General features: G+C 27.6%; 1 protein-coding gene across 9 annotated transcripts in view; it reads left to right on the forward strand.

Moving 5' to 3' along the window:
* LOC117174174 (bromodomain adjacent to zinc finger domain protein 2B-like) overlaps positions 1-21,479 on the forward strand; it is a 228,757-nt gene extending 207,278 nt beyond the window's left edge. For 7 of the 9 annotated variants that reach the window (XM_033363008.1, XM_033363009.1, XM_033363010.1 and 4 more), the window contains 7 exons: positions 2,130-2,643; positions 6,563-6,914; positions 13,159-13,280; positions 13,379-13,520; positions 16,282-16,478; positions 16,868-17,155; positions 20,995-21,479. In XM_033363008.1, the coding sequence (XP_033218899.1) occupies positions 2,130-2,643; positions 6,563-6,914; positions 13,159-13,280; positions 13,379-13,520; positions 16,282-16,478; positions 16,868-17,155; positions 20,995-21,184 (1,805 nt within the window). In that variant the 3' untranslated portion in view covers positions 21,185-21,479. The remainder of the gene's footprint in view (positions 1-2,129; positions 2,644-6,562; positions 6,915-13,158; positions 13,281-13,378; positions 13,521-16,281; positions 16,479-16,867; positions 17,156-20,994) is intronic. The other 2 variants (XM_033363013.1, XM_033363012.1) reach the window with 1 other exon arrangement.
* The last annotated feature ends 5,005 nt before the right edge of the window (positions 21,480-26,484 follow it).

Consider the following 26,484-nt stretch of genomic DNA (forward strand, 5'->3'; position numbering starts at 1 on the left):
TCCATTTTCAAACCATTAATTCAACATTTTTAATTAAGAAAAAGAACAATTACTTAATATTTAGAAATATATGACTGTTAATTTAAAATCAGTTATTAAGAATCAAATATTTAAAACTAAACATAGATTTTTGCAGATTTACAAAGACTGAAAAAGTTTTGCAAAATTGTCAAAAATGAATGTGAAAGATTTTAAGACAATTTTTTTTTAATTTAGCAGAGTTTAAAAATAGGGAAAAATTCGAATCATTTAAAAAGATGTTTAGAAGTTCTAAAAAAATGTTTAAAATAATTTAAAACTTGAAAAGATGTAAAACGACATGTAGATTTTTCAAGATTTTCAAAAATCAAATGTTTAAGAATTTTTAAACTATTTAAAATAAAAAATTCTGAACTTTTAATTTAAAAAGTGTTTAGTTTATTTAAAAAATGTAATCGTTCAGTTTTAATGTTTCTAGCTTAAAATGATATAATTTGTTTTTTTAATTTATTGATTAATTCTCCAATTTAGAGTTGAATTTATATTTACTTATATATATTTGAATATATACTTGAATTTATATTCTTGAAACAGAATTTGAATCTTTTAACTCTAAAATGTATAATAGGTAAAAAAATACGTAAATGTAAATCACGGTGTGTCGGATCGAACTTTAAACGGGGGTGACAAGAGTGGTCTTATATTATTTTTGAGTTTCGTTCTAGAATGCTTCAGAAACAATTTCAAAAAAAAAAAATTAAAAACATTCTTAGAGCCGTTTTTTCTTTTTTTATAGTCAATTTTTTAAGGAACTTGAAAAAAATGGATTTATCTTCGAAATAATTTATGTTTAAAGTACAAAGATGATATTTATTATTCTTTTTAATATAAAAATTGTATAATAAGTGTGTTTCTACATAATTTTTAATGTACTATTATATTCTTGTACACGTACAGCCTTTATTAAATTATTATTTGTATTTGTATTTTTTGCACATATATGCAACAAATACAAATCCAAGATTAAAAAGAATAATAAATATAATTTTTCTACTTCAAAAATAATTTATTTCGAAAATAAATAAAATAATAAATAAGGTAGGTTTAAAATACAAAAATCATATTAATTATTCTTTTTAATATAAATCTTGTAAAATAAGTGTATTTTCACATAAATTTACATACGTTAGTACATTAATAATTATGTAAAAATAGACTTATTAGTCAAGATTTATATTAACCCCCGTCACTTACATGGGGCCAAAATGACCCCAACATCAACTCCAGACTCAAATTTGAATTGGATTTTACGATTTTTTTTTATACACCTCAAAATAATTTTTATTAAAAAAAACTATCAGAATCTAATTTCTATGTATTAAATAGCGTCTGTGAATTTCGTCAAGTTGAAACCATGTATACAAACAATATGACAACATTTCAAAAGTCAGCTGGGGTCAATTTGACTCCATATGCGTAATATGTCATTTTTCAAAGGTATAAGTGATGAGGGTTAAAAAGAATAATAAATATCATTTTTGTACTTTAAACATAACTTATTTCTAAAATAAATCCTTATTTCCAATTACTTAAAAAATCACATTAAAGCAATAAAATATAAAAAACGGCTCTAATAATTATTTTAATTTTTCTGGGAAATTGTTTCTGAAGCATTCTAGAACGAAATCCAAAAATAATACAAGACCTCTCTTGTCACCCTCGTTTAAAGTTCGTTCAGACTCACCGTGAAATGTAAATTATTGAGCATTCGAATAAAAAATTTTTGAATTAAGAAACTATTAAACTCTAATTTTAAAAGGTTAAAATTCAATTGTTCGGTTTTGAATGTTTTAATATGTAGCTCAGTTTTTATTACTTCAAATGGAAAAATGTTGATCATTAAAGTTTGAATTTTTCAATTTGATTGACCGTGAAAAATGTTCGCAAACCGCGAATAATCCGTGAAATGGCCCGGATTTTTTTTTCTTTGATTAAAACGGACATCCTGTATGAAAAATTATACCCGAAAAAAGACTAATTTAAGATACCTGGAATTATCAGGGAATTTTTTATCAGAGATTTGAGCAGACACTCTGAATTGGCATGAAGTGGACTAGAACCAGTGTTTAATTTTCTGATTGAATTTGCAGAAATACGATACGGCTGGTGGAGAATAACGGACGTGGACACGTTTCAAGAATTGTTGGAACACCTTCACTCGCGTGGTGTGAGAGAGAAGGAGCTGAAGCGCACAACCTGGGCGACGATGGAGTCATTCTTAGCGGTGACAGGGAAGATCAACGTGGATCCGGGAAACATGTCAGCCACGGACATGAGTGCTGATGCTGATGGCGAAGGCGATGAGGATGAGGAGTTTACCATCTCGAAACCTGACAGTCCTGAGGATTGGTCAGAGCAAGTGGCTTTGCGGGTCGATGCTCAACTTCTCGAACAAGTCGAAGCGCTGGAAGATAAAGTTGCCAATGCGAGTATGCAAGTCAAGGGTTGGAAGCTGCCTCCAAGGGCGGGAACCGAAGAGGCTGAGGAACTTGAGAAACTTCATGAAATGGAGCAGGTCAGCGCTGTGGAGCAGGCGCGTCAAAGGTTATTGTCCTTGGAGGCGGCAATCGAGAGAAGATACTTGAAACCGCCTTTGGGAATTTGGTAAGTGAATTTTTCCTTTTTACTTTATTTTTGGGGAATTTTCCATAGCAGGAGTGTCCTTGAAAATCTGGAATTGTTCTTGCTTTTTTCACGAGAACCTTGAATTTATATGATTTTTGCTTTTGTTGCTTCTAAAACAGTAATTTTGTTGAAATGCGAAGAGTAATTTAAATCTTTTAGTCAAGATACATTTGACCTTTTGTTTATTACAGGATGATTAAAGAGATGTTAAGGGACTTTTTGTAGACTGCATTTATTATTTTATAGATTTGAAAAAGCTATTCTACATACAATTTATAAAAATTAGTAGTTAAAAATTTAGATGTTAATTCCGTTTCAGAATTAGAATGAGCACTACCAGATTTCAATAAAGATTTTACAAACATTTTGAAACTTTAAAGATTTAAAGGATTTTAATTATTTGAAAAAGCATATAGTAACACCAGATAACACCATATTTCAAATAATTCAGTGATTTCAACGAATACAAAAGATTTTACAAAAAAAGATCTAAGAAATATTTCACAGTTATTTCAAAAGATTTCACACAGATTTCAAAGATTTCAAGGACTTTAAAGATTAAAAAAAAGGACATGTACACAAGATTTAAAAGCTTTCAGAACAATTTTCCAAGAATTTCGAACATTTTCTAAAGATTTTTAAGGCTTCCAAAACATTTTAAAGATTTAAAACGATTACGAAATTGTTGAGAGGATTTAAAAAGATTTAATAAAGATTTCAAATATTTGATACATTTTTATTGATTTAAAAAGGTAATTTTTAAAATCCTTGCACATTAATATTTAAATACGACCATGTTATATGAATAGAACAGTATTTCAGATACAGATTTAAAATATTCAAATTTATTAATTTACATAAATAATGCCTTTTCTCTCATAAAATATGTCTTTTTCACAAAATACCTGAATCTTCAACATGATAATTAAATTTTTACATAATAGTTACATTTTCAACCTACGAAGATAAATCCCCAACATAGTGTCATCGCTTTTTTTTCAATGAAAAAAAAAATGAAATTTGTAAAAAAAAAAAAAAATAATAATTTTAAAACCAAAAATAAGAATTTTCAAGAAATAAAAGATTTTTCATTCAAGAAATAAATAAAGGTTCATCTGAATTATTGAACCTCAAAACCAAAAGGCCAAGTTTCTCTACAACAATTGGATTTTCAAACAAAAAATATAATTTTTCAGCTAAAAATTAATTTCCCACGAATATTATGCATTTTGAACCAACAAAAATAAAATTTCAAACAAAGACAATTATTTTTTTGACAAAATAGTAGAATTTTCAACTAAAAATGGGAAAAGTTACATTTTCAGTTAAAAAGTTAGTTTTAAAACCAAGAAAGTCTTTCCACTGAATATGTAAATTTTCAACCAAAGACAAGCCTTTAATCAAAAAATAGTAATTTTTAACAATGTAGTTTAACTTTGACCCAATTAATTGAATTTTTAATTAAAAAAGATTAACTTCCAACAAAATAGTTGGTCTTTCAATCTAAGAGATGAATTTTCAACTAAAAATTTAAATCTGAAGAAAATGATTTCTTAACAAAGTAATGAAACAAATCTTTCTCATCAAATAGTTTAATACTCAAGCAAAGAAGCATAATTTTGAACCAAAAAGTTGCATATTCATAAAAAAGGAAATTTTTACTAAGACAAGAAATAAGCTTCTACGAAAAAATGGAATTTTCAATCCAAAAGGCAAATTTTTAACCGAAAGGGTAGATTTTTTAACAAAATCGTTATAATTCTTTACCAGATAGTTAAATTTTCATTCAAACAAGATGAAATTTCTCTTAAAACTGATGAATTTTGATGCAAACAAAAAAATTCAGAAAATAGTTGAATTTTCATCTAAAAAAGATTCCAGTTGACTTTTCAAGTTGAAAATATGAATTTTTTAACAAAAAATTATTTTATACTAAAATAATTGAACTTTCCATGCGAAGACGAATTTCTGAAACCAAAAAGGATCAATTTTTAACAAAATAGTTATATTCTCTACCAAATAGTTGCATTTTTATTCATGAAAGATGAACTTTGTACTAAAGCAGTTGAATTCTTTATAAAACTACAAACTTATTTTTTTTTCAAGTTGAACTTGCATCTAGTAAAGATTTCAGTTCATTTTTCAATTCCTAAATATGAATTTTTTATTTAAAAAAAATAAGTTTCTACGAAAAAATTGAATTATTAATGAAAAAATACAAATTTCTTTAACCAAAAAGGATAAATTTTTAACAAAATAGTTGAATTCTCTACCAAAGAGTTACATTTTTATTCAAGAAGGATGACATTTCTGCTAAATCAAAAAAATCTAATCAAAACGACAAACTTTAAAAAAAGAATTGAATTTTCAACTGAATAAATTACATTTTTATTCATGAAAGATAAAGTTTCTTCTAAAACAGATGAATTAAAAAAAAAAGACTTCAGAAGAATAGTTAAATTTGTATCCAAAAAAGATTCCAGTTCACTGTCCAACAGCAAAATACGAATTGTAAACAATAAGTAAATTTTTTGCTACATAGTAGAATTTTTAACGCAAAAATATGACCTTTTAACAAACAAAAGAAGTTTTTCCATCTAAAAAGAGCAACAAAATTATCAGCAACAAATTATGAATTTTAAACAAGAGTTTATAAAATATGTTGTAGGAAAAGAGTTGAATTTTCAAACCAAAAAGACGAATTTTTAACAAAACAGTTGAACTTTGAACCAAAAATAAAATGATGATATTCAGGATCAGCTTTTTCGAATTTTCAAAAATTGCGTACATGAGTAAAGGACCCCCTATCGAAAGAATCGTCACAAAATGTCTCGCCCCCCGCCCTTGAGCTGTTATGGAATTTAAATACGGTCCCTAAAATGAAAATATCTTTTAGTTGTAATATCAATAATAATTTTTTTTCATTGAAACAGTTAATGGGCAGCCCCTTATCTTTAAATTTTAGAAGAATGTGATTCAACGTATTGAATGTACAGTAAAATCTCGCGTAACCGAGACCGCTTTATCGGAGTTCAGGATTATCCGAGTTTAAAACAAAAATAGCGGACCCGTCTTATAAAAACTATAGCACAAGAGTAGTCTGTATTATCCGAGCCTTATGCATTATTCATACAGCAAAACCTCGATTATCCGGCCTTCGATTATCCGAGGCTCCGCGTTATCCGAGGCAACGGGACTCATTCAAGCACACCGCATTAACCGAGGTGCATGCTCGGTTAATACCGAGAATCATTAATAAAACAGATATTGCAGCTAAAAAACGATTGAGCAGATTGAAAAAGTGCTCTATGACCGATTTCCTTGAGCCACGTTAGTTACAATGCTTTGTACGATAAAGATGAATCCACATTCTTAAGTTGTTCAGTTTTATTTGCTAAATGTTTATATTTATTTTTCTATTTAAAATATATCAAAAACCGATAAATCTTCCGAATTTTGTACTTCTTCCGTATTATCCGAGTATTATCTCCTTTCCACATTACCTCGGATAATCAAGATTCTATTGTACATATGAACTTGTCTTAACCAACCAGAGGAGATCTTCCTAAACCTCTGCTCTGATTGGTTAATAATCTAATTACTCTACGTTAATAACTGTGTTGGATCGCACTAAATAAAGATACATCATGGCATATGTAATATAAATGATTTGAAAGATTTTTTAAAACATGTAATTGTACAAATTGAATGTTTATTTAAGTGTACTTTCAGTTTATTATACTGCGACTCTCTATTTATGTAAAATTACGTCTTATCCGAGTTTGCCGATTATCCAAGTTGGGCCCGGTTCACAATAGCTCGGATAAGCGAGATTCCACTGTATTGGAACTGAGCAGAGCAGACTCGAGATTGCAGTAATGAAATATTTGTTTTTCAGCACTGGAGATCCGAATCTCGCGGCACTGAAAGCGGAACAAGCGGCTGCTGCTGCTGCTGCTGCTAGTGCGAGTTCGAATTCAGCCGACCAGAGTCCAGCACATCACCAGGAGGAAACGACACCTCGGGGCTTGAACAACTGGCGTGAAGCTACGGCCCGCGCCCACACCTCGGCTCAACTGGCGATGGCCCTGTACATGCTGGAGGCGAGCATCGCCTGGGACAAGAGCATCATGAAGGCTGTGAGTCTAAACCCAGCTAGAAAGTCGGTCTGCGTCAAGCTACGAAAACGCTGCCTCTCACTCAAAGCTACCACTCAGTACAATGAGCTATTGACTACTACTCAGGCCTCTGTGGGTATCCCCGCTAATAATACTAACCAAATTTTCCTCCGCTTCCTATACCTGTCTCTTCACCTCGGAATTATAACCAATTAGTCTTGCGACGAACTCTCGTCTTGTTCGTTTGCACTGCTTTTCACGAAAAGTGTCGGCACGCGCTGCTGCAACAGTTTATGTGTTAGATAACGGTGTTTGAAAAGATTTTTTTTTTTATAAAAATAAATATTTCGCGTACTATCGAGGTTTTGTTTTTTGCACAAGGGGTTGACCAGTCGACTCTTCAGTGTACACCAAATTTCAAGATTTCACAAAGATTTCAGATATTTCAGAAGATTGCATTTTTTAAAAATAATTTCTCTCAAGATTTTAATGATTTTACAGAGATTTCAGCAGATTTAAACGATTTCAATGTATTATAAAGCTTTTCAGAAAATTGAAAGGAATTCACAAAGATTTCAATGATTTTATAGATTTTAAAGATTATAAAATATGTCTGAAGATTTCTAAAATTTTTTTAATATTTCAGAAGATTTCACAGAATTCACAGATTTTTAAAGAAGATATAACAAAGATTAAAAAAATTGTAAAATATTTCGGAAGATTTCGTTAAGATTTTAAAGTCTTCAGAAAGATTACAAAAGATTCCAATGATTTCGAACGGATATCAAAAGATACCACAAAGATTTCAATGATTTCACAAAGTTTTCAGACAATTTCACAAAGATTTTAAAGATTTCAAAGAAGATTTTTAAAAATATTTTTCAGAGATATCAACGATTTCACAGATTTCAATTATTTCACAAGGATTTTAAAGATTTAAAAAGTTTCATAAAGATTGAAAACATTATAAAACATTTCAGAATATCTCATAATGATTTCACAAAGTTTAAAATGATTTCACAATAATTTAAAATATTTTACAAAGATTTCAATGATTTCATAGATTTCCAAAGATTTCAAAGATTATAAAATGTGTTAGAAGATTTCGCAAAAATGTTTAATATTTCAGAACATTTCATAGAATTCACAGATTTTTAAAGAAGATTTCACAAAGATTAAAAAAATTATAAAATATTTCGGAAGATTTCGTTAAGATTTTAAAGTCTTCAGAAAGATTACAAAAGATTCCAATGATTTCGAACGGATATCAAAAGATACCACAAAGATTTCAATGATTTCACAAAGTTTTCAGACAATTTCACAAAGATTTTAAAGATTTCAAAGAAGATTTTTAAAAATATTTTTCAGAGATATCAACGATTTCACAGATTTTAATTATTCCATAAGGATTTTAAAGATTTAAACAGATTTCATAAAGATTGAAAACATAAAATATTTCAGAATATTTCATAATAACTTCGAAAAGTTTTAAAGATTTTATAATAATTTTAAAATATTTTACAAAGATTTCAAAGATTCCAAAAAATGTAAGAGATTATAAAATATTTTAGAAAATGTCAAAGATATCGCAAAACTTTTAAAGAATTCAGCAAAATGTCAAAGATTTCAAAAATATTTCAAATATTATAAATATTTCAGTAGGTGTCAAAGATTTCGCAATTTTAATATTTTAAAGATTTGAAAGATTATTCAAAAATTTTGAATGATTTTACAAATATTTAAAGATTTTACAAAGATTGCAAAAGATATAAACGATTTCACTGTGATTTTACTAAGATTTCAATGGATTATAAAGTATTTCAGACGATGTAAACGATTTCAGAAAGATTTCAATGATTTCATAGATTTCAAAAGATTTTAAACATTATAAAATATTTCGGAATATTTCAAAAATTTCTTTAAAGTTTTTTTCAGGTTTCAGAAACATTACAAAATTTCACACGAACATCAAAATATTTCACAAAGATTTTTATGATTTCACAAAGTTTTCCAATAATTTCACAAAGATTTCAAATATTGCAAGTATTTAAAAAAAATTATAAAATATTTCAGAAGGTTTTAATGATTTCACAAAGTTTTCAAATAATTTCAAGAAGGTTTCAAACAAATTCACAAAGATTTCAAAAGATTTCAAAGATTATAATATATTTCAGAAGATATTCAGAAAGATTTCAATAATTTTACAAAGATTCGAAAAGATTTAAAAGATAACGAAATATTTCAAAAGATTTGAAAAATTTCAAAGATCTAGAAAATATTTTTATTATTTCACAAAGATTGAAAATATTATAAAATATTTTAGATGATTTAAAAGATTTCAAAAAATTTCAATTATTTCACTAAGATTTCAATGGATTATAAAGTGTTTTAGAAGATTTAAAAGGATTTCTCGGATTTCAATGATTTCATATATTTCAAAGATTTGAATGATTTCTAAAAAAATCGACAAAGATTTCAAAGATTTTGCAAAGGTTTCACAAATTTCATAAAGAATAAAAAAATAATGAAATATTTCAGAAATTTTTAAAAATTTCAAATATTTCAGAATAATTTCAAAGATTTCATAAATATTTTAATTATTTCACCAAGATTTTAAATATTTAACAAAAATTTAAAATATTATAAATTATGTTAGAAGTATTCAAACTGTCAACAAAAATTGCAAAAGATTTCATAATAATTTAAATTATTTTACGATGATTTTAAATTATACAAAAATGGTTAAGATTGCAAAAAATGTTAGAGATTATAAAATATTTCAGAAGATTTCAAAGATTTCGCAAAAATTTTAAGATTACAAAAATTTGACAAAGATATAAATGATTTCTCATAGTTTTCACAAACATTTTATAAAGACTTTAATGATTTCAATTAAATTCACAAAAATCTCAAAGCTTTCAAAAAGATTAAAAAGATTTTCAATGACTTGACAAAGATTTCAAAAATTTTCTAAAGATTTAAAAAACGTTTTAATAATTCTAAAGATTTCACGATGGTTTATATGTCAGATTTGAAGAGTGGTCAATCCCGAGGCTTACAAGTGACAATTCAGTGAAGTTATCATTATTTTTGTTTCAAAAATTTTTAATTTCTTATTTGAAGATATTTCACTATAATTTAGTCTTTAAATTGTAAATAGTTTACGAAAGAATTGTTTGTTCTTTTGAAAGCTAGTGAGTCGACGCTTATTTCAAAAAATGTTTATAACTGTTTTAAAAAAATTACAAGTATTTTAATTTATAAATTTATTTCTCTCGATTTTTTTTCATGTATGATGTACTTACAACTTCCTCTAACAACATTTTTTTATCAAGCCGCTAAAATACAGATCATATCTTCCTTTGCAAAAAAACAGCGCAATCGATTCTAAAATTTAAGCATGCTACCCGATTTGAAGTGGATTTCATTTTATATTAAAAATATTTATAATGCTGTGGAAAGCTTTGTTTTAGATTTTTTTTATTATTTGTGGCAATATTTGAAGCATCCGTGTTATGATTTTAAGTTTGGTTTGAGACTTGTATTTCATCCATTTTACCTTTAACCATTGACCCTTCCACCTTTTACTCCAAACTTTAAGAAAACTATAATACTTCTAATTTAGTGTTTTTCCATTCTGATTTTTTAAGTAAATAAAATTTCCCTATTGTTAAAGATTTTCAAATTTAAATATTCAGTTTCACGAAAGTATTAAGTACAATTTTAGAATCAGTTGTATCCTTACGCAGTTTTACATTTCAGAAAACTGTGCCTATTGTTCAAAGGCACAATGCTTAACAGAAGGCCGAGGTACTTGTCGATACGTGATTTAAACATTCAGTAGAAAAATACAAAACTAGCATGTAAGCTAGCCTCAGATAAGGGGTCATCCATAAACTACGTTACCAATTTTAGGATATCTTTGCTCCCCCCCCCCCACCCCCACACACACCTAAACTTTTTTTTCGCGTTTCTAATGAGTTCTATAATGAGTAGAATTTTCAACCATAAAGAATAATTAAAAAAAAAGTCGAATTTTCAACAAGATAATTAAATGTTTTAACAAAATAGTTGCAGTTTTAATAACTTATGGTTCAGCTTTTAAACGAAATAGATAAAAAATAATTGAAACCGCAGTAAAAAAGTTAATTTTTCAAAAGAAAATTAATTTTCTACCCAAAAAGACCAATTTTCAACTGGTAATGCTTGATATTTCAATGAAAAAATATTTTTATTTTAAATAAAAAATAGTTTAATTCAACTAAAGAAGATGCACTTTTCAGAAAAATAGTTGAATCTTCAACAAAATACATGAATTTTTGATCAAATAATTGAATTTTCAAATATAAAATATCAATTTTCAATTAAAAATATTAATTTATACTTTCATTTATATTTTCAGTTAAAAAAAAGTGGTTACATTTTCTACTCTGAAGATGAATTTGAACTAAAATTATGAATCTTAAAAAAAAAAACTGATTTTTGATAAAGCAGTTCAACTTTTCACCAGATAGTTCAATTTTTGGACAAAAAAAAAGAATTCTCAATGAAAAATGTAATTGATGATATTTATGTTAAAAAATATTTCAATTTAATTAAAAAAAAGGTAAATTAAATTTAAAAAATATGAATTTCCATCAAAATATATAAATTTTGAACCAGAGATAAATTTCCAACATAAAAGATGCATTTTTAAGTAAGAAGATTATTTTTCTACTGAAAACACGAATTTTCGAAATAATACATACATTTTAACTAAAGAAGCTAATTTCTAATCAATAAGTTGAATTTCAGAATTAGAAAAAATAAATATAAGACAAGAAATGTAATAATTAAATTTTAATTTAAAAAAAGGTAATTTCCCACTAAAAAGAATCGAATTTTGAACGAAATAGTTAAATTTCCTATCGAAGAGATGAATCTTTGACCAATAGATAAATTTTTAAGAAAGTAATTTACTTTAAACTAATTTGTTGAATTTTTTACCAACAAAAAAAGAGTTTTTAACAAAATAGATGTATTTTCCACAAAACAGTTGAATTTTTCACCCGACACTGAATTTTCAACAAAAAATTTATTTTTATGCTGAGTAGTTAATTTTTCAAATAAATAGTTTAATTTTTAAACAAATAGTTGATTTGTCTATTAAAATAGTTTAATTTTGGGCCGAAAACATACATTTTCAACTGTATAATTTAGTTTTCTACTAAAGTGTTGAATTTTCAAAACGAATATTTATGAATATTTATGAATATTTATGAATATTTATGAATATTTATGAATATTTACACAAAAAATCGTTTTTTAATAAAGTAGTTTAACTTTCCACCTAATATTTCAATAAAAAAAACGGAATTTTGAACGAAAAGTGTAATTGATGATATTTAAATTAAAGAAGATTTTAATTCAATTAAAAAACAGGTGAATGTAATAAAAAAATATGGGCTTCCAACAAAATAATTAAATTTTATACCAAAGAGATGAATTTTTATGTAAGAAGATTAAGTTTCTACCAAAAAACACGAATTTTCAAAAGAATACGTAAATTTTTAACTGAAAAGGCTACATTTTTAATCAATTAGTTGATTTTTTTAGGCCTAGAAATGTAATAATTAAATTTTCAGTTTAAAAAAAGTCAATTTTTCACAAAAATGAAACGCATTATGAACGAAATAGTTACTTTTTTTATCAAAGCGATCAATTCTTAAACAAAAGATACATTTTGAAGAGATTAGTTCAACGTTAACTAATTTTTTGAATCTTTGGGCAAAAAACATGAGTTTTTAACAAAGTAGTGGGATTTTCAACCAAACAGTAGGATTTTTCACCAAAAGGAAAAATCGTTAAAAAGGGGAAATTTCTTGAAAACAGGAGAGAAAAAGAGATTTTCTTTAAAAAGGGGATTTCTCTCTTCACCTCAAATTGATAACGTAGTTTATGGACGATCCCTAAGCTTCTGCAATTTTATGTTGTGCTTCTTTTTTAACAAACTCATGCCGGTTAACTGATACCCAAAAGAATTTATAATATTATAAATTCCTGCTTCTATAAAAATGCTTTCTTACCATTATTTTCACATTACACATATTTTTCATACCTCGCTTTGCTTTATTTGTGATTAAGTTAACACGCTTTCCTTTTGCTAACATCAACACTCAAAACACTCATCATCACTACTCAGAACAATTAATTGTTGCATGGTTCATCTAAATAGAGATCCAAAATGATTATACCAAAAAAAAAAAAAAATAATAAATAAATAACTTTTCTTTTGGATCCTTAAATAGATGTGGTGATTTAAGTCGTGAATAATAAGCTTGAAACGCAAAACCGGGTTTTCAAAGACGTTTACAAACTACGAGAATTTATGTTACAGAATTGTCAGTTCTGTCACAGTGGAGACAATGAGGACAAATTATTGCTCTGCGACGGCTGTGATCGCGGCTACCATACTTACTGCTTCCGTCCAAAAATGGACAACATTCCTGATGGGGATTGGTAGGTTTTGTTTTTCCAACAATTATTCATAAAATTATCCACTTTTCCCCAAAGAGATTAATTTATTGTAACTTCTTTTTTTACAAATGTTTATGCAGGTATTGTCACGAGTGTATGAACAAGGCAACGGGAGAGCGGAACTGTTTAGTTTGCGGAAAAAGAGTCGGCAAGAATTTGGTGCTCTGTGAATTATGTCCAAGGGCTTATCATACTGATTGTCACAATCCTGTAATGCCAAAGGTAATATCGCTTTCTTTATTTTTAAAAATTTCCAAATTAATCCTAATTGATTTTGACATCATAATTTTTTTGACTGGCTGGTCGTAGGATAAGGAAAATTTGAAAATCAGGGAAAAGTTAGGGAATTTTATTAGTCGGGGAAAGTCAGGTATTTTGAAAAAAAAAAAAAATCTTGCAGAAGTCAGGGTAGTTCTATAAGAGGCGATTTAAGTAACTATAAAGGATAATAAATAAAAAAAGATTTTAACTTAATCCAAAAACAGGTGATTACAATAAAAATATATAAATTTCCAACAAAATAGTTAAATTTTTAACCAGAGAGATGAATTTTCAAGTAAGAAGATTAATTTTCTAACAAAAAACACTATTTTTTAAAAGAAAACGTAAATTTTCAAATAAAAAAGATACATTTTTGACCAATTAGTTAAATTTTCAAACTATAAAAGATAAGTTTTCAGTTTAGAAGAAGGTAATTCTCCACCAAAAAGAAACGAAGTTTGAAGGAAATAGTTCATTTATTTTATTTAAAAAATTCTAAATAAATCTTAATTGATTTTCACATTAAAATTTGTTTGTGGTCAGGGATTTTATTTTCAAATTATTTTATTCCGCTTTATATATAATTCGATGTTTAAAATGTTACAAATTTAAGATTCTGGTCCTTGAAATTTTGTGGCCATCCCAATATATAATTTTTTTAGTAATTTATTTGCTTTTTATTTTATTGCAATCGTGTCCTCATGACTGTTATATTTTTAGTTAAAAATTGTAATATTTAGTTAAAAAATTAACAATTTCACTAAAAAGTAAGTTTTTGATTCAAACATCAACTGTTTTACTCAAAATTGGTGTTTTTTGGGTTGAAAATTAAACTTTTTTGAATAAAAATGAACTTTTTATTTAAAACTGGTCTTTTTGGTTTTAAAATGTATATCTTTTAGCAGAAATATCATGTTTTTTATTTGAAATATCAACTATTACACTTTTTGTTGAGAATTTATATTCGTAGGTTGAAAATTCAACTATTTTTTTTTTTAATTTAGCTATTTTGCTGAAAATCTGTTTTTTCATTAAGCATTAGATTTTTAATTGAACATTCATCTATTCTATTCTTTTTTAAAAACGTGTTTTTTAAAATGAAAATTTAACTATTTGGTCGAAAATTGATATTTAAAAAAAAATTAAACTACTTGTTTGAAAATGTATGTACTTCATCAATTAAGTTGAAAATTCGTCAGTTTGGTTAAAAGTTAATTTTCCCAACTGAGAATTTAACTGTTATATTTTTGGGTGAAAATTAATCTTTTCTAGTTCAAAGTTAAACAATTCGGTTTAAAATTTGTTAGAAATTATTTTGTTGGTTGCAAAATGAGCTATTTGATTAAAAAGTTGTTTTTTTTGTATAAAAAAGAATTTTATTGTTAAAAATTTAACTATTTTGTTAAAAAATGTGTTTTTTTTTTCGTTCAAAATTATTATTTTTCTAATTAAAAATTTAACTATTATTTCATAATTTTAGTTAAAAATTAATTTCTTTGATTGAACATAAATTTTTTGGCTAGAAATTTAATTTTTTATTTAAAATGATTTATTTTAGTTGAAGCTTCGTATTTTTTGGTTGAAAATTGTTTTTTTTTTTAAACTTAAAACTTAATTATTTCAGTTTTGATGGACAATTTATCATTTTGTAATAAAAATAAATGTTTTATTGGAAATTCAACTATTTCAGTCAAACATTTTTTTTTGTAGTTGAAAACTCATCTTTTTGGTTTAAAATTATACTGTTCCAGATGATGATTCAACATTTTAGTTGAAAATTCATAAGATAGGTTGAAAATTATTTTTTTTAACAAAAAATGTGCCTTTCATTTTCTGCTGAAAAATCTTTTTTTTTTTTTGGTTTAAAACGTAATTATTTGGTTGAATATCTAATTCAACTTCTTTAATATTTAATTGAAAATTTAACTATTTCGTTGAAAAATCACGTATTTTGTTGACTAATATTTTGTTTGAGAATTAATCTTATTGTTTAAAAATTATATTTTTTGTTTAAACTTGAAGTATTGCGGTGAAAAATTCATCATTTTAGTTGAAAATTCATCTTTTTGGTTTAAAATTCAACTGTCCCAGTTGAAGATTTATAATTTTATTAAAAAATTCATTAATTTTGCAATTGCGTTTTGTGGAAAATAAGAATATGTTACTTTTAGTTGACTTCGAACATTGAAAAACTTGACCGGAAAATGATCGGGAATTGTCACCCTGATTCGTCGTTTTTTAAAAGTCATCTTCGTAAATAGAACATTTTAGTATTTTGTTAAAAATTCAAATTCTTTAATTTTTTTTATCGAAAATTCAACGGAAAATTCCTCCTTTTGGAATGAGAATTCATTTTTTTTTTTTTTTTTAAAATTAAACTCTTTTCTAAAAAATTTATTATTTGGTTTGAAAATGTAACTCATCTTGGTTGAAGCTTATTATTTTTTTGTTGAAAAATTTTGATTTAAAAATGTATTGTATATGGTCAAACAAGTAATCTTTTTTATTTAAAATCCATAAATTTTGAAAGTTAAATCCGAAACTGTTGCATTTCATTTATAAAAGATTGAATGTTAACAATGTTATAAGCTTCAAATGTTGGTCTTTGAATAGTACTAACAGTCAGGGTGAATGAGAAATTGGTCATTCTCAAAATTCGGGAATTTCGAAAATGAAGTTTTTTGCAGCCACCCTCTTAACTTTGACTCTGGAAATATTGCAGATGCCGAGAGGAAAGTGGTACTGCTCGAATTGTCACAGTAAGCAACCAAAGAAGAGAAATAGTAGTCGCAGAAGTCATTCTAAAGGAGCAGCGGGAGCAGGAGGAGGAACGCCAGCAGCCGGTGGAGTAGCCGGAGGTGGAGGAGGTGGAGGAGCCACACCCAGAGAGAGTGAAAGTTCCGATCATCCACCAGCTAGGTGATTACGATTAAAAAAAAAAACAAAACAAAAAAAAAAAACCAAACATGTCAGCCCTTCAGTTCACAATGTGCTTTTCGAGATTTGTCCTCGTTGTTTAATTCTCTCGCAATATTAGATTATATTCCACAATTTGGCTAAATTCCGAACTATTAGATGATTCTGCGTTTAGTATTGTGCACTTGCTTCTTAGCTGAAACGTCTCTGAGCACCTCTAACGCAGGGCTAATCTAGAATAATTGATTGAGAAGTCCTGGTAGTTAGGGCGAACGAATCGAGAGTTGTATTCGCCGGAGTGTCGCGTCTGTAACTGCAAGAAGCTTTTAGTAGCTGTTATGTTACACGCGAAAAGCGACTTATGCTAACTTGTGTGTTATTTTGCGTCGCAGTCCAACGCCCTCGACGGCCTCCAACACTCATGCAGAGGACGTCAGTTCGTCAGAACCACCGACGCCCACGGCCTCGCCGAGAAAGGAAGCAGCCAACAACAGGTCGTTGACGAAAAAGCAACAGCGAGAACTTGCGCCCTGCAAAATACTTCTTGAACAGCTGGAGCAGCAGGACGAAGCTTGGCCTTTCCTCTTGCCAGTCAATACCAAACAGTTTCCGACTTATAAGAAAATTATCAAAACTCCCATGGATCTCAGTACAATTAAGAAGAGATTACAGGACTCTGTGTAAGTTTTATATTTTATTTTATCTTATCTTGTTTCATTTCATTTTATTTTATTAGCCTGAATCGGAAAACCGTGAAATGACCGGAAATTTTATGTGACCGGGAAAACCCGGGAAATGCCCGTGAATTTATTTTTTGACCGGGAATTTTAAAAATTGAAAAAAAAAAAAATTCTCTCCAAGTTTGATTTCAACAGTTCTTTAAATAATCGGTTGAATTTTTATCTTTTTGAATTATGATGTTATTCAGTTTGTAGTGCGTAATTCGAAAAATGTTCACTTACCAATTTTCCATTTTGTATTTTAATTTTTAAGCGTAAATTTTTTATTTAAATAATTTTAAAATACAGTTTTAAAGACATGAAAAATTGAATAATTAGTGACGTTTGAAATCGACAATGTTTGATAAAAAAAAACCTTTGTAATTGATCAAAAGTGAACATAAATTGTAATGATTTTTGAAATATAAATGAAGGATTAATAAGTGAATAATAATTGATTTTACAAGACGATTCGGAATCAGTTCAAATTCTTTGTGTAGTTAAACAAATGTAAACGCTCAATTGAAACTTTATAAATTATTTTCAATTTTAAAATAACTTCAAAATAATATATTCGTAATTAAAGGTTTTTTTTTTGTAAATAAGAAAAATAACAATTGCTGTTTATTTACCTATATTTTATTGTTCATGTAAAATTGGTAATTATAAATCAAATATTCAAGACATAACAAAAAACTAAACATTGAACTTTACTATTAAATACAACTAAAGTTGTTGAATTTCGATGTATAATAAATATTAAACATCTATAATTCCTAAAAAAATTTCGACTAAGTTGAAGAGATATTTAGAAGGTCTGCAAAGATTCAAAACTAATTCAAAATGTTTGATGATGTAAAATAATTTAAACGAAGTGCCTACGTATACCAACAAAATCCGGCTTTTCGTACCTAAAATTTGTGAAGAATTCAAATCAGTATAAAAGATATTCAGATTTCAAAACTAATTGAAAATGTTAATAAATGTAAAACAACATGCATATGATTTGCAGCACCGTTTTGATGATTTTAATTGCAAAATTGCTTAGCTCTATAGTTCGAATTTTTTTATTTCATTGATAGTGAAAAAGTTTTCGAACCGGGGAAAAACCGGGGATTGATCGGGAATTTTGTTATGTAATCAAAAGGGCCAACCAAATTTAGTTCTGATCGTAACAAAATTTAAATTTTTATTTTAATAATTTTGGCAAATTTAGAAAAATGATTTCTACTTTATCTACAGTTGTAGGGCATCTCTTTAAAGTCAGAATTCGTCACAATTTGAAACTTCCATTTTCTAAATTTTCGACAAAGGAAGTACTTGAAGTAGTTTTTAGAGTAAACATTTTCTTACATTGTTCGTTGCGAATTTATCTTTTTTAGTAAAAAAATCAACTTCTTGGTTCAGAGTAAAACTCTTTTGTTGTAAATTAATTTATTAATTTAGTTGAAAATTCATATTTTTGCATTTACAAATTAGGCTATTCGTTTGAAAATTGATGTATTTTGCGGAAAATTTGTCTTTTTTCTTGTAAACAAAATTTAATCTTAATAGTTGAAAATTGATCAGTTTGTTTGATAATTAATTCTTTAGTATTCCTAGGAATATTAAGAAACTGTTTTTATTCTTTTGTATCCTTTTACAATGCTTAAAAAGCTTCTAAATGGACAACCATTGTAAATAACTTGAGAAACGTTACACTTTTTGGCCCACTCAAAAATTCATCTGATATATTGGGAATGGTTAAACTGCGATACGCCATATGGTGACAAAAATCCGAACTAGAAAGAATAGGTACGATTTTAAAGGTGCATTTTAATTTGTGCATAAAAGTGTTTTAACAAATTTTTTGTGGAGTTTAAATTATTTATTGGATACTAAAAATAAGTCTTTATCGAAAACAAAGGATTTTGGATGGAATTTACATCTTATATAGTGAAAAAACAATTTTTTTGACAAATATTTTTCTTGAAAAAAAAAAACAAAAACAATTATTGTACTGTTGATTGTGATTTTCAACAGATTACTAATTTGAATGGTCTTATTTTGAAACAAAATTGAACTGAAAGTAAATTTGTATTAATTTATACATGAAATATTTATTATTTAATTGTTTTTTTGTTAGAAAAACATTTTTTACAAAAAGGTGTTTTTTTCTTAATGTGTATAAGATGGAAATTCTATCTAAAACGATTTTTTTTTATGAATATTTTTTTAGATTTCAATCATAGTTTTAAACTTCACAAAACAATCGTAAAACACTTTTATGCAAAAAAATTAAAATACATTTTTAAAATTGTACCTACTCTTTCTAGTTCCATTTTTCGGCACCAGGTGGCGAAATGGTAGACCATTATTGCCAATGCTTGAATAAATGATTTGCTACGCTACTAAATCGGTCACTGAATCCTTACATTATCATCACTATAAACGAACTGTAATGTCAACTTTAATTTTTCACATATACCAATCGTTTATATCCGTGTTTTTTATATACTACTTTTTTTGAACAAAGTATAATTCAAGTTTTTAATTCAAAGTAAATGTTGATTGCTGTTATTTTTTGAGTTCTAAAAGTTTAGGTAGATTAAAAATTACGTAAAAATACATTTATTATACAAAATTTTTATTAAAAAGAATAATAAATATCATTTTTGTATTTTAAACATAACTTATTTCGAAAATAAATCCTATTTTTCAAAATACTCAAAAAATTAACATTACAAAAACAAAAATAAGAAACGACTATGAGAATGATTTTAATTTTTCTTGGAAATTATTTCTGAAGAAATTTAGAAAGCAACCAACAAATAATATAAGACCTCTCTCTTGTCATTAAAACTCCCGCAGGGTTTGGAAAAAATTAACCTTCCCAAAAATAAAATATAATATGAAAATAAATATTAATGTTTTATTTATTAATATTCATATAGTTCACACAAATGAAACAATATATTATATAATACATAATAATATATATTTCATTTAGTGAGTAAAATAATAATTAATGAGAAAATAAAGTTAATAAAAAAATATTTGATGTTAAACATGTGGTATATTTAATTATTTGTTGAATGAAATAATAAAAATAACAACATTTTTTAATGGACAATTTTTAAATTCTAAAACTCGAAGTAGAGCTTACACTCTTCATTTACAAGTATTGAAACTTTTTAATAAAACCAACAAAAATTGATTTTCAGAAACTTAAATAAATAATTTTTAATCATTACTTAAAGTTTGTACAAAATAAAGGAGAAAGAAGAAAATGGAGAAAGGGATTATTTCGGCCGTCGTTTTTCTTTGTTCTTGATGAATTTTCATTCAAGATTTTCCAAACTTTTCTTCCATTTTAAAACTTTAATTTGAGGTTGAATTTGGAGAAAAATTGATTAATTTTATGAATTAAAAAGAAGTGAAATTGGTAATAAAACGTATCGTAAATTCGAGTAGAAAAGTTCAGACTCCTCGGTGTGAACGACGGCAAGGCTTAATTTACCGTGAACGTAACCGTCCGCACGATTTCTAAAAAACGAAAAAAAAAAAAAACGAAAAAAAAAAATGACAGAAAAACTTCTTGTCAGTCTTACACTTCTCGTGGCAGTCAGCACCTGCTGAAAGTGGTGAGCCATGGCCTAAAAGCAGAACCAAGCAGATATTTTTTTCCAAAATTGTTCAGTTTGTTAGCCAATCTTATTTCAGAGTAGAATGTTGGACCAATCTACGAATCGCAGCCTCTCAATTTCTCCACTATTCGAGAATTCACTCTCGAATTCTCATGCATTATTTCTCTCTTTCAGCTACAAGGCGCGGGACGAATTTTGTGCAGACGTAAGGCAGATGTTCATTAATTGCGAGGTGTTCAACGAGGACGACAGTCCAGTCGGCAAAGCGGGCCACGCAATGCGCAACTTTTTCGAGACTCGCTGGACCGAAATCACCGGGACTCCGCCACCACTGCCGCCTCCGCAGCCACAGCCACACAGCTGAGGTTCAGCTCGCGCTCGCAACAGCTGCAATAGTTTTGCGCACTTCTACTACTGAAAAAGCTGAACGCGAGTCAGTGTCCTTCAGATAATTCAAGCTGAAGACTTGTTGTCATTAGGAGACAAGTCTGATGAACGCTATTTTCGCCACGATCGCGTTATAGCGCTGGTCCTCATGATATCAACCGGCAGACAGTTTCCGATACGCTTATTCGTATATTTCGCTCTGTCTGCTGCATTGTCATTTGATCGTCATTCGATTTCCAATCGCAGTTTTCTTCTCTCTTTGTTTTCGTTTGGAGAAAAAAAAAAAATTAAATTAAATTAAAATACTCTCTTCTTAACAGACAGGTCATTCTAAAGATTCTTTTTTTCTCTCGCTCTAATTGACTATTGCGTAACCTCGTCTCTGATTATTCGAATTTAGACTTTAGGTATTTTTTTTTCACTGTTTTTTTTTCAAACCTGTATAAAAAATCAATTTGTGACGGATTAAAAGATTTAATATGTAAATTTATTCGTTTTAGGAAAGGCATTTACTGTACTTGTGTGTTAAAAGCAAATTTCATTGCCAATTTCTGATTTTCAAATTCAGTTCTCTCGGTTTTTATTTAAAGTTATGAGGTATATTCTACGGAATAAAAATTTCATGGATATAATTTTGGTTAAGCCTTTGTGTTTCTCAGACAAAAATATATAAAAGAAATTTTAATTTAAAATTTAAATTAAAATAAATTAATTTTTGAGTGCATTTAGAGAATTTTAAGAGACATGAGAAGAATTCAATGGTATTCATAAAATTGCATTGAATTCGTTAAATTTAGAATTAATTAAGAAAAATTGAAGAAAATTAAATTAGATTTAAATTTTTTAAGTTTTATTTTAATTTTAAAAAGTATTTAAAAATACCCCTATTTTCACAATTTTCGTGATTTATTAAAAAAAAAAATTGCTTTTATATAAAATATTCTTCAGATAAATGGTGTATTTTGTAAGAATACCTCTTTTTTGTGTGTAAAATTTTTTCTTGAAATTATTATTTCTCGATAAAATTGACGAAAATTGAAAATCGCATTGTTTTTTTACATATTTTTCAAATAACGATCTATACCTACCTTGAAAAGTATGCAGTTTAGAGAAAAAAATTGAGATCTCAATGAATTACACAAAGTTTTTCTCTACAATTAATAGTTTACGAAAAAAAATCGATTTTGATTGTAATAAAATTTTAATTTTCGTTTTTTTGTGTGTGCATTTTTTCATGGAGAAGGGTTAGAAAAAAATTTTAGAAAATGAACAAGATTCTAGTAAGTAGATGAAATGCGTTTGTGTTAATAAATTTAACTTTAAAAGTAATTAGGGAATTGAAGGGAAAAGTAACACCCAATTTAGGAAAAAGGTCATAATTTTTTTTTATAAATAAACATTTATTTTTAAAATGACCACTTTTTCAATTTGGCATTCTTGGTTCTTGTCAATGATAAGAAAATAAACATGATTAAATTACAAAAGAAAGATAATTCGATATTAGCCATTCAACAAAAAAATCTAAACAAATTATTTGCTGAAAATTTATTATTTATAATTTTTATTATTCTCAGATTATTTTTCCTTATTTAATAAAAAATTTGTTTTTTAATATTTAAGTAATTAAACGAATTTGTAGTCAAATAATTAGTATTATTAATGTGGAAAAATTTTTTTTGACAAATGTAGAAATTTTATATATTTTCAGAAATTTTTTTTCTCGATTTCGTGCTTCTCCTTGAAAATAAAACAGTTTGAATACTAATCATGATTAAGCAGTGAACATTATGATTTTTAGATACAGTTTTTTCATAAAAAATGAAATGAAAGTTCATTTTTGAGCCTGAAATAATTTTTTTTAGTGTTGGGTAAATTGCCTTTATTTAAAAAGTAAATTTATAAACACATAAGCATTTTATCGATTAAAAAAGGTCGGTTATTAAATGGAATTGTTTTTTGAACTTTCCTCACAAAAAAATACCAAAAAAATTGAAAATTGTTTAAACCAATATTGTTTTTTTTTTATATCGAAAAATATTGATTTTAGAGAAAAATCTTAAAGACAAACTAGTTAACTGCTTACTTGATGAATTAGAAAAACTACAAGAAGACATGAAAAAATGTTCTAAAAAAAATGTTTATTTCCTTGAAATACACCATTTCTTTGTAAAATATTTGTATTTTTAAAAGCAATAATTTTCAAAATAAATCATGAAAACCGCGAAAAAGAGTGGGATCGCTGAACTTGAAAATTAAAAAATTGGCACCTCTTTATAAAGTGAATTTATAGACTTTTTTCGTTTTTTACATACGCACATGTTAAATATTTTCCCCAAAACTTCTCTCTGAAGCCGGTTTGAAGCGAAATATAAAATCAAGAAAAACATCAAATTACAAAAGAAAATCACATAAAGTTTTGATTCGAAAAATTGAAAACTGTCAAGGAGTTAAAGAAAAAAATCTTTGAAATGACCGAAAAGCTTTTTTTGGTTATCGCAATTTGTCAACTGAAAGTCTGAAATTCGCCAGGTTTGACTTTCTCTTTCAACTCTTATTAGTTAAAAATGATTAATTTCTTGAAAAAGAATAAAGAAAATGCATTTTCCAAGTTTTGAAAACCGGTCGATGTACTTATTACAAAGAGTGATTTCTGCCTAAGCAAATGTGGAGAGATTCCGGGTTGTATTATATAGTTCTTAGCGCCGAGGAATCTTCGGTTAAAGAGATATTTTGCAAAGTAATTACTGCGAGAAAGAGAGATATATAAATATAATATGTGTATAAATATGTATATTATACAGTGTATAGATATGCATAATTATAGTCGAATAGGAAAGAAGAAGACTTGTACGCAGTCACGAAAAACGCTCAGCGAAACTCGAGCACGAGAAAAAAAAAAACGGGGGAGTTGTAAGCAGCGTGTTTTCTTCAACTACGACCTAGCGAATGAGATTTATTTCATCTAGCCCTAAGAACGAAATTAACGTCATTCCATAAGTTTCTAGCGTCACTCTTCCGCTTCGGATTCCCGTGACCTATCATGAACAAATGTACAGAAGAGTCGAGGGAATCCGGCTGTCTGAACGAGGCGAGAAGAGGCAAAAGAGAAACGTTTTAGATCACACAAGTTGTCAGTATTTTTAACGTAAATCCAAATCGCGCGTACAAGACATTTTTTTTTTCCTCTGCAAAGCCCTTGTATTAATCGTAGCGTAATTGTAAATACGATTCTGGATTTGAGTGAATGGCCGTTGTGTGTGAAGTTTAAGGTACTTGGTATTTTTTACAAAATTGACTCTCATCTGTAAAAGAAAAGTGGCATTAGAAACGTCTTCGATTTAGATAAGCTGGATTTGTATCAATCACTTTTTTTTTGTGCGTGTGCGTGTTTTTTTTTCTTCTTTTGAACGGAAAGTGACTTGCTATAAACGATACGCGCTGATTGTCGGATTCTACGGTTCTCTTTCAAAACAAAACAAAAAAAAAATCAATTAAAAAAAAAGTGTAAGAAAAAAAGGGCGTATCAAAGTCCATGTTTTAATACTGAGATCCTGAGTCGGATTCTGAAGAATGTCTCGCGAAGCAACGAATGCGAGCGACTACTCTGTAGCAAAATCGTAAAATTCCTCGCGATCTTTTTGTCGAGTATTGCTGCGATAAAAACTTTGTTCACGTCTTGTTTTATATGTACCTAGTTGATGTAAATTTTCCCCCGATAACGATGAATATAATAACGGTTATATTAATAATACTGGTACTGTAACGTTGGTAGAGAATAAATAAAAAAAAAGAAAAAGTATTTGCACGATTAAGGGAGTACTAATGCCGAGACAAAGCCTAGAAGAGAAATAATTGCGGAATGTGTGCGCCTCTGAGAAACGATGTACAGCGTCCGAACTTTGAGAGACGAGAGAAAATGAGTTGGAGAATCGAATGCAATAATTAAAGTACAACGATACTGTGTTTTTTCTGTTTATATTGTTTTCTGTTTATCTATTTTCTTCCTAGTTTTTACCCCACGCGCCCACCCTTCTTTTTTTTTTTTTACAAGTTTCATCGGCTGTGCATCGGTTCTGATGCCGAAATTCTGGTTTGCGTGTGATTTGCCATTCGCGTTTAATTATTGCGAGCGCATTAAGTAATCGGCCGCCGGGCAGCAGCACATGCCGACTAGAAAAACGGAGAATTTTTTTAAACGTGTTTGATTATTTAACTGGTAGAGTTAAAAGTTGTTAGGTCACGACGCTTTTTATACGAATTTTGATTTTTAACATCAATCTTACGGTATATTATAGTGTAATAATTAATTGTAATAGCGAAGGCAGTAACGGCGACGATTCGATTACCGTAACGATTAAAAAGTAACGAAGCGTACAGGAGGGACGATGAATATAGAGGTATTGATTGTCTATAGTATAAAATGAAGGTTTACGTTAGGTGACCTTGCAATGCTATTTAAACAGACTTAATTAATGTATTGCAAATGAATTAATAAAGTGTAAGCGAAGCGTGTAAACAAATTAATGTTTTCTTTCTTTTCTTTTTCACTTGAATTTTTCTTGTGAATTTTTACTATTTATATCCTTTGTCCAAACATTTCTGTTTAGCAATTTGGAATGGTGGTCCACCATTTCGCCACCTGGTGCCGAAAACTTGAACTAGAAAGAGCAGGTACAATTTTAAAGATGTATTTTAATTTTTGCATAAAAGTGTTTTTACGATGGTTTTGTGAAGTTTAAAACTATGATTGAAAACTAAAAAAAATATTCATAAAAAACAAATCGTTTTAGGTAGAATTTCCATATTATATACATGAAAAAAAACGCACATTTCTGTAAAAAAATTTTTTTAACAAAAAAACAATCATTTCACTATTTCGATTGTTTTGTGAAGTTTAACACAATGATTAAACACTAAAAGCAAATCTTCAAAATAATTGCATGAATAAACTTTAATTAATGTTTGTAGCAACAACTATTGCCCAGATTATGTAAAAAATACGAATAATAGTAGACGATTGGAATTTAAATACAAATTCTAATCTAACTTTTAGATTAGATTTAAGTCTGTAATCTGTTGAAAATCACAATAAATAGTACAATAATTGTTTTTTTTTTTTTAGAATTTCTCGAATTTCAATGATTTAAGGCCATGTGTTGAGTGGGTCACGTGACCAGATTCCTACCTTACCGCCAGTTTTTCTACTTCCCAACTTGTATTCACACGAAACGCCACATCCAGTTGAAAATTTGGAGTACTAAACAAGAAGCCCTAAGA

This window comes from Belonocnema kinseyi, chromosome 6 (genome assembly GCF_010883055.1).
Source record: "Belonocnema kinseyi isolate 2016_QV_RU_SX_M_011 chromosome 6, B_treatae_v1, whole genome shotgun sequence".
Taxonomy (NCBI): domain Eukaryota; kingdom Metazoa; phylum Arthropoda; class Insecta; order Hymenoptera; family Cynipidae; genus Belonocnema; species Belonocnema kinseyi.